Raw genomic sequence first — 15,512 nt, 5'->3', positions numbered from 1 at the left:
CCACCCCAACTTACGCTGTACCGTGTGCCTCACCCCAGCCGTACGGGCCGTGGGGCCGGTCAACCACAGTTTGCGATGATTCGTGTAGAGAGCCCTGTTATATCCCCCCTTCCCCATCAGCCTGTGATCGGTGCGGAAATTGGGGTCCTCATGAGGTCCGAAAACCCATCTGTTAATGGGTGGCAATTGCGATGCCTGGTAGTAAAGGCGTAAATCTGGCAAACATATACCCCCGTCGTACCACCCCATGGTAAGTTTAGTTATGGCTATTCTTGGGGGCCGACCGTCCCAGAGCAACCCCCGCACCACCCCCTTGATTTGAGAGAAATAGGAGTCGGGGATTGGGTAAGGAGCGTTTCCATGGCATAGAGAAAGAGCGGGAGAGCAAGCATCTTAAACAGGGAGGCGCGTCCCAACAGAGTCGGGGGTAGTGACCTCCAGTGCGTGACGTCCGATCTCAGACGTTCCAGGGGTTTCTTAAGGTTCCGTTCATAAAAAAGATTCACGTCATGCGTGAGAAATATGCCCAAGTATGTAAAACCCTGCTCTACCACTGAGATGTCATAACCCCTAGGGCAGGATGGGGGTTCGCCCCAGAGGGCATACATTTGCGATTTGGACCAGTTTATCCGATATCCAATATGTGGAAAATATGAAGAGCCCGACATAGGGATCGTGACGGTGAGGCCAGATATAATAATATATCGTACGCGTAAAGCGATATACAGTCCTCGTGATCGTGAGTCTATTTGAGGCCCCGGATTTCAGGCAACCCTGTCTCGTGCCCCGTTGAAGGGGAAAAGAGGCAGAGCGGTGGCCGTTGACTGAGACTTGCGCTGTGGGCTGCCCGTATAACAACTTGATCCACCCAATCAATTTGGGACCCAACCCCATATGGGCGAGTACTGCGAAAAGGTATTCCCATTCCACCGTATCAAACGCCATGGTGGCGTCGAGCGACAGTAAGATTGCTTCTTACTCTAGCGTATCAACCCTTCCCAGCACCCCGTGGACGCGACGGAGATTCCTAGTAGTGTTCCTACCTGGCATGTAGCCCGACTGATCCAGATGGATCAGATCGGGTAGATAGGGGAGTAGACGATTGGCCACCAGCTTGGCAAGGATTTTCGCTTCCACCGGCAACAGCGAGATAGGACGGTACTATTTGCATTCTTCCGCTGGTTTACCGGGTTTATGGATCACCATGATCGCCGCATCACGGATATCAGTCCGTAGACAGCCTAATTCGTAGCATTCGGTATATAAGTTCAGCAAATGGGGCGCCAACTTCACGGCCATAGGTTTAAGGAGTTCAATGGGCAGACGATTATGACCCATCGCTTTGCCTGACCGGACGTCCGATATTGCTTTTTGGACTTCTACCACTGACAGGTCAGCTTCGAGTGACTCCGTATCTTACGGCGATATGCACGCTACATTAATAGTGGCCAGGTCTGCAGCCCACTGGGCCTGTGAGTGCTGTGGGACCCGGTAGACCTCTTAAAAATGAGCAGCAAACACGTCAGCAATCCTCTGAGTGTCCGTTATCAATGTGCCACCAGGGCCTGTTACCGCTTTAACCCACCTCGACACCTGTTCCTTGTGCTCCAGCCACACGAGAAGCTTACCACTTCGCTCACCTTGCTCATATATACGGTGTCGCGTGGCCAGGGAGCGCAGAGTAGCGTCCTCCAGCAGAAGTTGTTTATAGTCTAGTCTCTTAAGGCCAATATTATGCTGCGTCTCGGGAGTCTGGTCCATGGCTAGGGACCTCTCCAAATGTAGAATGTCCGTTTCCAACTCGACCACCCTCTTGTTGCGCTCATTTTTGTGGCCCACAATCAGCGACAATGCAGTCCCTTTAATTACCGCACCATATGCCCCCCAAAGTGTAACCGCAGACTCGACCGACCCCACATTTCCTGTGAAGTAAAAGTCTGTGTCTTGGCGAAGACCCTCCCTAATGTGGGGAGCCTTCAATGCCCATGCCTGTATTCTAATTGTACCAGGGCGTCTGATCTGCCGTGCCCCAAAGACTGCCATCACTGGGGAGTGGTCAGATATATCACGTGCCAGAGTTGTAGGCTCCACGAAATTGTGTATGTTTTGTGCAAGTGTGAACAAGTAGTCGAGCCGGGATTGACTGCCATACACTCCTGACTGGAGTGTATAGTGCGTGTGTTGAGGGTTCAACCATCTCCACACAGGGCCAGAACCAAAGTTCCAATCTCCGTCCAGGTGCGTTGTGTGATGTATACAACTTCAGGGAACGTGTGCTACCTCCCTCCCCATCCTTCCACTATGAAACAGGAAAAACGATTTTCCCTCTGCTCGATTTGAATCCCCCCCAAAAACATCATGCAACATAGAGGCTCAAAGCGGCCCCACAGCAGTCTTTTTTCAATGCCCAAATTATGGAGCGTCAGTCCAGCATGCTCCTGAATTCAAATTATAATCAATACATATCGGGTATCCAGTGGGCTAGCATAGCAATGGAGATCACTAGTAGGTCCATAGTTCGCCTTGATCAGTCCCACGGACCAGGGTACACCACACCCCCGCGGATCACAATTCACCCTTCATTTCCCACCTGGAGCGGCGCCTCAGTGATCCCAGCACCCGGAGGCCCAGTCCACGCAACCATGCGCAGTAAAGTTCCAGAGAACCCCAGGGGGCCAGGACCCATTTCATGCAGCCTTACCATACCACAACTTAGCGTCCGCCTTTCAGGCCCTGGGAATCAGTATCAGAGTTTGGAGGAGAGCGTCTCTGTTGGCGCCAGTCCGCTGCGTCAGAGGCTGCCGAGAACCCTTTCTTCGACTTTTCGACCGCGCGCCAACCCTCCAGCCAGTCCCAAGCGTCTTCTGGGCGAGTGAAGAACCACGTTTTCCCATTGGCTGCCACCCTCAGCTTAGCGGGAAACATCATGGCATATTTAACTTCTTGGTCACGGAGGGCCTGCTTCACGTCCAGGAAGCTACGGTGCTGCTTCTGCACGTGCAGAGTGAAGTTGGGGAAGAATATGACTTTGCTATTCTCAAGAGTTAGTGGTGGGGCTGCACACGCAGTCTGGAGTATAACGTCGCAATCGCGAAAGTTGAACACTCGAGCGAGGAGGGGACGGGGCACACCCAGATTCGGACGGCCCCCCGGAACTCGATGAGCTCTTTCGATCATAAAGCATTTGGAAAGGCCTCTGGGTTGGAGGTGTTTGAGGACCAGCTCCTTGACAAAAAGGTCCGCCGCCTGCCCCTCCGCGCGCTCCGGGACTCCAATGATGCGGATGTTATTGCACCGCATTCTCCCCTCATAGTTGTCCAGTTGTAGGGCCATCGCCTCGTGAGAGGCGCGAAGTTGGGTGACCTGGGTCTTGAGCAAGGCAGTGTCACTGACCAAGTCCTTTGTAGTGCTCTCGACTGTAGCCACCCTCTCTACCACTTTCTTCATATCTTCCCGGATAAGTCCCACATCCTGTGTCAATTCTCACCTCAAGGAAGGTTTGTATCGCTGTGATTGCCTCGAGGAGATCCCTATTCGAGGAGTCCGTCACTTCTCCCGGGGTCGCCAAATCTGTCCGGTCTTCAGTCTGCTGTTTCTGCCAAGCAAATTTCTCGAGCTGGACTGGGCTGTCGTTCGGTTAGTGCGTCCCGAGGCCATGCTTCCTATCACGGCTGCCCCACCCGAAGTCAGGGCGCAATCGCTACTCCCCGCCGCCTGCAGTGAAGAATTTCACCCAGCCTGTCGGTTTTCGCAAAGGGCACCCACTCTGAGGGGTATAGTACAGAACTCACCGCTTCGGTTGATTGGCTATGGAGACCTCAGACTCCCAGCTCGTTATGGTAGAATTCCAGCCCAGGAGCAAGCCTCCACGGCTAGGGTAACCACCTCCCTCGTACAACTCCTGTATCCAGTCCAAGCCCGGAGGCACAACCACTTTCCTGGTCAGTAGTGCCTATTCTCGATGGGAGGGAGGCAGCAGAGAGATGGCGTAGTTACTAATGAAGACCTCGGGCGTTAAAATGTCGCACCTGACAGTGCGCTCCTCCAAGCAACAAGGGCTCCACTTAGACTCTCCAATGGACTGAGCCTGCCAGGGATATTCAGTTCATTGACTGTGTCCGCATCAGATCTCGTTAGGTCCGTCGTGAGCAAGGTATCGGTCACAGGAAACAGTGGGTAAGGCTGAGGACAGGTGGCCCTCACGATGAAACAGCCGGCCACAGTCCATACACGCTTCAGAAGTGGCCCCGCACCGTCGGGCCGCCTTCACCCATGGCCATCTCTCACATGCCTCTCAACTCACTGTGGCGATCAGTACTTACTCCGCAAACCACGAGGCATCAGCAGGGGGCCCACGCCCATTGGCGCGCACTCCAGGCCTCGCGCTTTTCCCAGGGCAGCGCGGAGCGCAGGCGTTCAGTCGTCGGGCCGCGGGGCCCACCGCAGCTTAAAAACCAGAAAGGGCCAACTCACTCTGGCCCCCGGGGACCCGCACCAGCCTCAGGAGATCTTCCGGCCCGGACACTTGAGCTGTGCTTTTCACGGTGACGAGGCCGCCTCCCGGGGCCTATGCGGCAATTCCCAGGATCCTGATCCTCAAGAGCCGCCCCGGGGTCTTCCGCCACCGCACCCATGCTCCGGGCGACACGCAAACGCCGCCAAAACCAAATTCGTTGTGTTGGAAGATCACCGCTGGAGCAGGCCAAAGCCGCGGCCTCGCGTGATGAGAACCCGCCGTGCAGCCGCACTCCCAGCGGCGGGCCTCTCGTCCAGAGTCCGGTCCGTGGAGCTCACCCAAAACAGCAGCAGCGATTTGCCCCAAACTTGGCCAGAATGTTACTGGGCACCTCCTCAGCCCTCCGAGGGCAGTAGGGCAGGAATCGGGCCGGCGAAAGGTGTAAATTACCGTATGAATATTTTTAGTAAGTAGGGGAGAGGAGTTGGCCTAACGGCTAGGGCGGTCTACCTCGAATCTGGGTAACTGGGTTCGAGTCTCGGCAATGTCAGTCAGTCAGTCAAGAAGGCTTTATTTCGATATAAATATATCTTAAAAAGCAGAAATAAGATAATAGACAATAAAATGATAAAAAGGAACCAGTGCATGGAGAAGTAAACAAACATTTCATAGTACTACAGGTGCCAATAAATTAGCTAAAAACCATATATATCTTGTTAAAAAAAACAGATTAAACAGGATACAAAAGCCTAGTTGATCTGATACGCCAAGCCCATCCTAGGAAGTTGGCTAAACCACAAGCAAAGAGGGGCCGTGGATCGTTTTTTAAAATTCGTAGAGCCACTAGATAGTGTCTGGTTCCTAAATTTCTACATAGTGGTTTTAACCATCTACTCCGGGGGGCTGCATAGGCCGGGCATTCGAACAGAAAGTGAGCAACAGACTCAAACCTTTTTTCGCAAGAAGGGCAAGAGGAAATTGTCTGAGTTGGTACTTTCCACCTTGAAGTCAGTTCACCAAGAGGAAGTAAGCCTATTCTGAATTGGAAATATAATGCCCTGTCCTTACGGTTTAAGATGACATCCAGGAAGGGTTCGCAGAGGTGCACATCCTTAATCAAGAAAAAATCCGTTGTGGACCTACATAGATTGGCATTGCTACTTCTAGTGCCGGCTACCCAGCTCCAATAGATCTTTTTCAGCTCAGACTTAGGGGGTGCAGTTCTATTGTTCCAGTCCTCGCCAAGGCCGAGGCTGAAGAGAAGACGCTTGACTTCCCTCAACCAAGGGATCTTGGCCCAGCCTGGTGACCCCAACACATCGGATAGGCCGTCCGCATAACTGGATAATTCTGATGTTCTCCAGATTCTCGCCCATAAAAGAAGAGGGCGGAGCCTAGCCTGGTCGCTAATTGGCCGAGTTCCTGTATCTAAAAGCAGTGGGAGGGTTGGGGTGCTATAGGGGAGCCCCATTAGATCTTTAAGGAATTTGCTTTCGGAGCGGGATAAATGATCCACCTTATAAACCCCCCATAGTTCAGCCCCATATAGAGCAGCGCTAACACCCCTTGCCCTGTAGATGTCTAGAACAGGAGCAATGGGTTTCAGGGATGAGGCACGATGTTCCTTGAGGAGTGCACCCACCACCCTCTTATGAGGCAACAGCATCTTTTGGTGGTGGCATTTCCAGCTCATGGAGTCGCAGAGACGAATACCGAGGTAATCGAACTCTGAGACTCTCTCAAGGGCAACAGAATCCAGAGTCGGTGATTTGGCCAACTTTTTCGGAGGGTTAAGGACCAAATACTTGGTCTTCGCTGTGTTGATGACTAACCCTCTTGCATTGCAGAAAAACATAGTTAGCTAGTAAGCTCTGCAAACCTGCCGGAGTTTTAGAAATCAGGAGGGTATCATCTGCAAATAGAAGGGTGGGTATTCTTCTACCAGCCAGGGATGGTGCATCTGCAGGATGTTGTAGCAGATGCTCCACCACTCCATTGACATACAATGAGAACAGGGTGGGAGCGAGGACACATCCCTGGCGTACCCCTCTATTTACAGGTATACGTACTGTTTTTTGCCCCTGATTACCCCATCTGATCTGTGCAAAATTGTCAGCATGGAGATTTATCAACATGCTTAACAAATAGGGTGGAATACCCTGTTCGTCAAGCACACTCCATAGTTGGCTGCGGGGAACTAGGTCAAAGGCAGTCCGTAAATCTATAAAAGCGAGATACAGACTGCCCTTGCCCAGTAAAACCACTTTCCAGTATAGCATCATAAGTCGAAAGGATTGCTCTATTGTCCCCGTGCCAGATCTAAAACCAGGCTGAAAGTCTGAGAGAATGCCCTTTTCCTCTACCCATTGCAATATTCTTGTCAAGATCACCTTTCCAGCCACCTTTTGTGAGGTGTCTAAAAGGCTTATTGGGCGGTAGTTGGCTGGGTCGTTCCGACAGCCTTTCTTAAAAATTAGGACGACCTCAGCACCCTTCCATGAGGTCGGGAATGATGCCCCTTTGAGACTGGAGTTCAATAGGGCGGAGATAAGTTTTCCCCATTCTTCCGGGTTGATGCGAAGCAAATCTCCAGGTATACCGTCCGGACCTGCTGCTTTGTTGGGCACCAGGCTATTGATCGCCCCCACCACTTCCTTAGATGTAAACAGAAGCTCGTCCTTAGGCTGGGAAGAAGCATGAGGATGTCGTGCTCTCATACATTCCCCCTCGTCCTGTACCATTAAATAAAGTTGAGAGAAGTGGTCAACCCACGCACTCTCAGGTACGTTACATGTAATCATTGTGTCCACTGGTTTCTCCCTAGATCTTAGTAGGTCCCAAAAACCCTTTGCATCCTTCCTTAAGCTTGCGGCCTTCAGGTCCCACCAGAACTGATCTTCCCATTCTACCTTTGCCTTTGTTAGGGCCCTCCTATAGTTGCACCTTGCGATGCAAACCAGGGCTCTATTCTTGGATTTTACTGCCTTTATTAGTTCCGATTTGGCTGCTCGGCATGCAGCTGAGAACCACCCAGCAGGAACCTTCCTGCCACCTCTCTTATAGGCCCCCTTTCCCGTATTGTTGGCTATAAATAACTCACCTATAGCCTTTGTGGTTTGTACAAAAACTGCGGATACCTCCAGCGCACTTAAAGAGGGAGAATCTAGGCGGGGTGTAAGTTTAGCCATTATAGATTGTACCTCCCGCATCTTGCCCTCATTGCCGATAATATTCTTCCATTTCAGGCGCCTGCCACAATTCGAGGGGCACACTTCGTGTGTTGATTTCCACACATGGGGGATTGAGAGAGGGGAGCTGGCCTTCCACAAAGGAGACAAAGACAGAGCCAGAGGGTTATGGTCGCTGTCGATGGATGGCCGAACCTCCATATCCACCAGGAAAGACCACAACCGAAGGTTCAACATGATGTAGTCAATCCTGGAAGAATGGCCTATTCTATTAAACGTGTGAGCCCCCATTTGATCTGATTTGGATCTACCATTGGTTGCTCTAAGACCATGCTCCAGACAGAGGGCATTAAGGTCAATTGCGTTTTGAGTCCACCTTTTAATTGGAGCAATTGACAGCGGAGGGATGCCTCTCCTTGCATCATCGTCACTGGTGCCCAACACATCGTCCACAGCAAGAGGTTCAAATGTACAATTAAAATCCCCGGCTAGTAAAACAAAGGAATCTGGACCACAGCTCTTAAGTTCCTCGTCAATGCCCGTTAGGGAGAGAGTAGGTAAGCTACCCCTAGTGCCTCTAACATAGATATTAAATATTTCGAGCACTCCTCCTCCACACGGGCCTCTCACTGAAAGTCTCTGAAGGTCCGGAGAAGTAGTGGCTATATATTTAATAGAATACCGCAGGGAAATGCTTACCCAAATTAACAGACCTCCGGAGGGGCGTCCCTTACCTCTGTTCGGTCGCACAGCTGGTACGAAGTAGGTGGTATAACCCAGCTTGTGCTGTGGTTCCATGCACCAAGTTTCCTGGAACAGGCAAATCCCGAAGGATTCGATAAATGTGTTCCAGTCTGGGATATTTATATTCCGAGCTAGGCCAGCAATATTCCAGCTAGCTACCTTCAGGGGCATGTTAGAGACCCCTCCCTGCCCTAAATCTAATATTCTTATAGTGGGGGTATTGTCAATGGTAATGTCCCTTTCACCAACAGGTGATGTCACATCACAAGGGGTTTGGAAGCCTTCGACAGGCGACTCCCTACTGTGCTGGGGCACCACCTGTGTGTATCCCCTGGAAGTGAATAGAGGGGGGAAAGTAATAACGGGAGGGGTCACCTGCTGCTCTCCATTAGGTAAACTGTCAATTTGTGACTCCCCAGAAACTTCAATATACAACTCCCGTGTAGGGCAGATTACCTGTCAATTATTTTGCCAAAATTGGCCCTGCGACTGACTAAAGCTATTATTAAATAGACTAAATTTAGAAGTGCAGCCGCGAGATTGTCTGCTCTCCCAGCCCTCCCACGTATGGATTCCAGTTTGCCTCACGGGTGGGATTGGGGGGTTAAAGTAACTGAGGTCACAAGTGCCAATTGAGCCCGTGCTACCTGCTAAGCTGTCTTCCTTCTTAGGACCCCTGCATATAAAGCTAACAATCCTTGGATCTTCAAAATTCACTATGATACAGTCCCCTTTTATCGATTTTTTTTTTTTTTTTTTTTTCTTTTCCCTAGTGCCAATCCATCCAACTCTACGTACATGGATGATCCGGCCCTCCCAAAACTCGGGCAAGGGTCTATTCTCTTTGAGCCAGAATAAAGTCTTGTTGAATAATTCAGTATAAGGCTCGCGCTTACCCGGACTAAGCACCGGTACCCCGGTCAGCACAACTACATAGGGCTGACAATCAGGGGGGAGATTTATATTGAGATCCCTCCCACAAAGAGGGCCCTCACCTGGCTGCAACACATGGGCCTTTACAGTTTCAGCTGGATTAACAATTGGGGTCTCAAATACATTATGGAGTACTAGAGAAGTGGCTATAGGAGTAGAATTATCCTTGCCTGTACAAACCGAGGCTGGGGGAAGTGCTGTCTTTTTGTCTGGGTTAATAGTAGTAACCTTAGGGGACTTAAGTTTCTCTGTAGGCTTAAAAAAAGAATGGCCAGGGTTACTGAAAGTACCTGCCGCCAACACAGTGGGGCACAAGTTACGGCTATTCGCTTCCAAAGCGACTAGTGGGTTGTCAGCTGTGGTGGCTACACTATGTTCAACAGTGGACGTTACCTTATTATCAAGACCCCCCCCTAGGCCATCATCCCTCGTTCTTAACTGCAATTTTATAAATGATTTTAGTGAAGAAAAGTTGTCTAGGGTTTTTTGCTCCATTTTATCTACTCGCTCAGTTAGCCCTCTAATTTTGTCAAGTACTGGAAGGAGTAGAGATTTCATTATTTCCTCCATTTTTGTGATCAGGGGAGAATCTGGGGGAAGGATCGCTACGCTACCAACGATCTGGTTATTGGGAACAGTAGTTACAGGCCCCTCAATAATGCCCTCTTCTTTCTCTTCTTGAAAGGGACTAGAGACCCCCCCCCTTACTATATTATTGGAAACACCCCTCCTAACGCTTACCCGCCTCTGGTTCTTACAATTTTTGGACAGTCTGCTTTTTTGTGGGAAAGCTAATTTTTTCTTCTTTATGGGGGCTGGGTGGATTTCTGCCTGCACCACAATATCCGCCGGGGTGGGTGATATTGGAAGAGTAGTAAGATCATCCGAATGTGAGATAGAAATGGCAGACTTGTTTGCTGCTAAGACAGGGGCCATTAAGTGCCGTAGCCGTCAAAATTTCGATCCCTTCTATGTTAGCTCTCAGGGCCGCCACACGTGGATGGTCCAAGGGAGGGGGGACAAGAGGGAGTGGGTCCAATGTTCGCTCCGGGGAGGGTATCTGGGCTATCGGGCCAATCGAAGATCGTCTATCACCAAACGGGCTACGAGATAGCCGCCGCTCGGCCATGGTTATTTCTTTGTCGATAACGTTGCCCACACGGGTAATAAATTGGTCCATGGTGCCCGCCATACCCCCCTCACTCCCCCTCAAACTTTTACCTGAACGAGTTGACATTGCTAATACAGAACCGGGCCGAAGGTAAAAACAAAACAGAGCCCTAGCTGAAAATTAGACAATGGGTTGCAATAGGGAATATGTGATGGAAACAAACAAGTATCAGAGAGGAGGGTCCCAGTCACTAGCAAACCTGAAGTACGTAGGACGACTTCCTCAGATAATGTCCAATAGACACAACTCCAGTCCAAGTCCACTGCATTAGGCAAATAACACCACACAACAATAACAGTACCTGGATTGTAACAGGTGCTCTAATGCCGGAGTTTAGAGGGTGGGCCCGACCCGGCCTCCAGCGGCCCCGAACGGCCACAGACGGTCCCGCCCTTGTCACGGGCTTAGCCCGGCGGTGCCCGCGTGCGGTCCCGCGACGCGGGGGGGTGGAGTCACTTATCAAGCGCCAACGCGCGCGAAATGCCATGTCCCCGCTTCCGGTGCCCTGGGGGAGCCTGGGTACTGTAGTTTTTCCTCACCCGGCGGTCGCCGGTCTCACCGGCGCTGCAGCAGAGGGAGAGGGAGTCCGCAGCAACAGCGTCGTGGCAGCCCCCAAGAACCAAGGGGAAAACAGGTAAGGGCAGCAGCCTCAGTTAGACACCAAAAGATGCGTTCCGACGAGTCTCGGCAATGATGCTGAACATCCTGTGATTCTGGGCAAATCACTTAATCTCCCCATGCCTAACAAAAATGAATGTGTTCTCATGTAATGCAACTGGTGGTATGTAAAGCGCTCTGATACCCGATTCGGGTCAAGTTTGCGCTATATAAAATTCTGTAAAAAAAAAAAAAATAACTACACAGTTCCTGGGAATTATTTTTTTTTCTTTATCTTTCGTTCATCATGCGTTTTACCCCAATTGTTTAGCACTGATAACCGTAAAACAATGAAATATTCTGCCTTTTTCTATGTTCACTCTAGTTTTGTGGGTAAGGCCTGCGCTGTATTTCTGTCAATGATTTTTGATGAGTGATTTTTTTTCTGTTTTAATTTGATTAGTGATTTGAAGATAAAGGTTGGTGACCAACGTATAAATGCTCACAAGTTTGTTCTGGCAGCCCGCAGCGAGGCATGGAGCTTGGCTAACCTGGCATCAACTGTGGAACTGGATCTATCAGGTTTGCTCCTATTTGAAATGTTACTTATGTGCAAGTCAGTACAGTTTTGTATTACAACAGGAAAACATTTTTTTAATTGCTATTTTAAAAAATCTTCCTGTTTCTAGACGCCCATTAGTTTTTTCTGCTTCTCTTGCCCTAACCTTTGTGGAATGAAAGCAAGAGCTGATCTGAGCTACAATTTACATTATCTTAGTATTTTTAAAACCATGTCTAAACCTTTTTAACAATGAGGTTACAAAGATATATTTAATATTGCCTGTTATTTTTTCATTTGGGTCATTGAGTCTTCATATTGTGAGTAGGACATCGACACGTGAAATCTGTGCTCTCAAGAATATGATGATAATGTAGGAATATTTATATAAAACATTCTCCTCAATATTAACGAGCAACGTCCTTCCTCACCTTTTTGCTATTTCGTCTTAGCTGGCAGCAGTGCAGTATGTTATGCATTTGCAAATTCACTTCATCCCTTAGATACTGCATATCTCCTTCCATATTTCTACATCATTCCCCCAAGCCTATTTCCATTCATCTTCAGACTACACACAATGGAAATACCAGTACCTGTACTCAAATGGATAGCTTTCTTATTCTCCGGAAGAACACAATGAGCCAGGCTCTCGCTGTGCACTTCAGAACCCAAGGACCTCATCTGCGTAGTCCTACAGGGATCATCACTCAGCCCCACACACTTCAACATGTAAAGCGGCCAGTGGGATGAAAGTAAACTGCCTCAAGCTCAAAGCCGACAAAATTGAAGTGCTGATCTTCATGAATAAGGGCTCACATTGGGACTCCACCTGGTGGCCCACTGATCTTGGACCCACCCCAACCAGTCCCGCTCGGAACCGCCTCATCCTGGACACCAACCTCACCATGAAGTGCCAGGTCAATGTCGTCACGTATTCATGCTCCAACATACTTAACATGTTAGACAAAATCTACAAGTGGCTCCCACTGGACACCAGACATATCATCACACATGCCCTAATCGCAAGCAGATTGGACTACAGCAACAACCTCTATGCCTGCCTCCCAACCCATCTCCTTCACAGACTTCAAAGCATCCAAAATGCTGCCACCAGACTCTGTTCGATCTCCTGCACCAAACCCACACCACTCTTCAGCACCACTGACTCCCATCCAGAAGCGCTGCCAGTTCAAACTTCTCACGTACACACTCAAGTCACTACACAACATGGGACCCGCATACCTCAAGCACCGACTTCACTTTGAACAACCCACCATACAACTTCGCTTAGCATCACTCTCACTTGCGCACTGGATCATTCTCCTACCAAGCCACCAAATCCTGGAACGGCCTCCCCCAACACATCAGGGCCTTCTTCTCACTTCTTGAATTCCACGAGAAACTGTAGACCTGGCTATTCAAATAGTCTTCTTGCGGGCCATCGAGATTGTCTGTATTCTGGCCCAGCCTCACCACACACCTACACTCGCCTACTCAGCGCCTGGGTACCCTCACTCCACAAATCCACCTTTTAATACATTACATAGTATTTTTATGTTTCTATGTTTTTATTGTTGTTACTGTTTATCAATCTGTAATCTGGCACCAGAAACCATCAAAGGATGGGGGACGGCTATAAGGCACAGCCAGGCCAGGCAAAAGGGGACAGAGAAACCTAGATCATGCAAATGGGGTCAGAAAAACAAAATGTATCTATATCTTTTCTAAACTAGCTGTAATTGGTTGTCTGATAGATAGCTAATGGTAGCTTGTTCGAGAGCTGGGGCCTAGCAGACCTTCCGAGCTAGTTCTCTCTCACTGCTAGTGTATGAGAAGCCCTCTTGGATTTTAGCTAGTTAACTCCTTTCAAACCTTTTGGTTATTTCATATTGGCTGATAGCAGCATAACTTTTTCACCTTCACTTCATTTCACTACATTCCATCAATACTGCATGTCACCCTCCATGGTTCTACATTATTCCTTTAAACCCTTCTTCTGTAGTATATTTCAGTGTCTATTCTTTTATTATTGTTTGTTTCTTTGACCAGCACCCTTTCTCAGTGGTATTGTAATGCAAGAGACCAATGACCTAAGGGGGAACAGCTAAAAGAGACAGTAAGACTAGGAGAGGAGATCAGCAAAATAAATGTCTACAGATCTTTCTTAACCCATCTGGGTATGGTTGTCTGATGAAGACCTAGTGGTAGCTTTTTTGAGAGTCAGGGCCCTGGTGTATATTTCTGATCATGTTCACACCCACCTCTAATGTATGATCAACCCTTTTATATTCTTATTGAGTTGTTATTCTCTGCTTGAATTTACTTTATTTCTCATTAGTTATTGTTTTAGTCACTTGTTATTTGTCCCTACTACCAACAGCTGACTACGATCAGCATTATTCTGAGATGATCTGTCCAGTCTGCAATGTTTTTCTACATATTTATCATCTTCACAGCTGTAAGTAATCCCTTGAATTTTATTCTGCAGGAGCAAGGTTTTGTAGTCCTGGTCCTGTTCTATTTTATGTTGCTCACCTTTTACTGTGGGATCAAACATGATGCTGATTGTGTATTTACCATGTCTTAGGGAGAGGTTGCTTTATGGTTAGGAATAGAGTTGGGGAATAAAAAGGTGGGCTGTCAAGAGGAGTCTAAAAACTGGTCGGTTTTACTACATGAGAGTAATTGGAAGAGCAAGGTTTTGTTGGTTGCCGCCTTAACTGGAAGATTACCCTTCACTGAGATATTGTTTGAAGAGGAGGGTCTTAAATGCTTTAATGAAGGAGAGGAGAACTTGTGTCTGGGTGATTAGGATTGGTTTGAGATCCGTTCCTGAGGGCATAGCAGAAGGACTGGTGTTTGGTCTTCTTCTGTATTTATTCCAGAGGCGGCAGCACTTTGAACAGTTTATAGCATTCACTAATGTAGGTATTCACCAGCGCAGAAACACTGTGTTGTAGTTGCACGCCATATTGATGATCAATGTAACATGGTATTCTTTCTGCACACAAATGGACTTGTTTTACATTTTTGTTCCACACAGCCCTATTTTTCTTTCAGTTATAGTTCAATTTCTTGTAACAGAGCTGAAAAAATCTATTTTTTTTAACCCTGTTGCTATTTTAAACTTTTGGGAGTGTGTAGCTTACCTCGGACTCTTCATTTCTATACTTCGCCACAGGTTACTGGAACCTGATACTTGGTCTTCGACCCAGTAAAGTCTGTCAGTGTCCTACTCTTACTTTCTCCGTACTGATGTTCACCAGATGGCAATTCTATCTTCTGATATTTTTGCTGGCCAGCTGTCTGGTTTTGTTCAAGGGACCGATATTTTGGAATTGAGCTGCTTATAATTTTGGACTCCTTTTTCCGGGAAGGGTTTAGAATTTAAAGAATCCCTGCATTTGAATAAACAGTCAATTCAGAATATCTGTTAACCTGTGCATGCTTGCCGAAAAAAATTCATAGTAAAATTTGGAATTCTATCAGGTCCAGTTAACATACCATAACACTGTAGCAGATTGGATTATGGCTGCATACTGCAGATTCAGGCAAGGGTTGTCGAAGGATCTGTGACTCTCTATATGCTTTTGTGGATTTCGCTGTTGAAGGAGTTTAGTCTCAATCAGGATCACGCCAACTATGGCCTTGAAGAATGCATGTGACGTTTCTTGGCATGCAGTTGTGCGCAGAAACATGTTGACTTATCAAGCATGAAGAGCCCTGCCCATGACTCTGGTATTTTTTTTATCATATACCAGGGGTACATAAATAAATACATATTTTTATTTCTTTAGTTGGGTCTCACAGTGTTGCACTACATAAAAGATAATATTCTTCTCCTTTTTCTCACAGAAGTGTACT

At 48.3% G+C, this 15,512-nt stretch overlaps 1 protein-coding gene across 3 annotated transcripts in view; it reads left to right on the top strand.

The window, feature by feature from the left end:
* Positions 1 to 15,512, top strand: part of ANKFY1 (ankyrin repeat and FYVE domain containing 1) — a 506,490-nt gene that overhangs the window by 121,227 nt on the left and 369,751 nt on the right. For all 3 annotated transcript variants that reach the window (XM_085649582.1, XM_085649583.1, XM_085649584.1), the window contains exon 3: positions 11,553 to 11,671. In XM_085649582.1, the coding sequence (XP_085505708.1) occupies positions 11,553 to 11,671 (119 nt within the window). The remainder of the gene's footprint in view (positions 1 to 11,552; positions 11,672 to 15,512) is intronic.

This window comes from Triturus cristatus, chromosome 3_2, assembly GCF_964204655.1.
Source record: "Triturus cristatus chromosome 3_2, aTriCri1.1, whole genome shotgun sequence".
In the NCBI taxonomy this organism is placed as follows: domain Eukaryota; kingdom Metazoa; phylum Chordata; class Amphibia; order Caudata; family Salamandridae; genus Triturus; species Triturus cristatus.
This window is presented reverse-complemented; position numbering and strand designations above follow the sequence as displayed.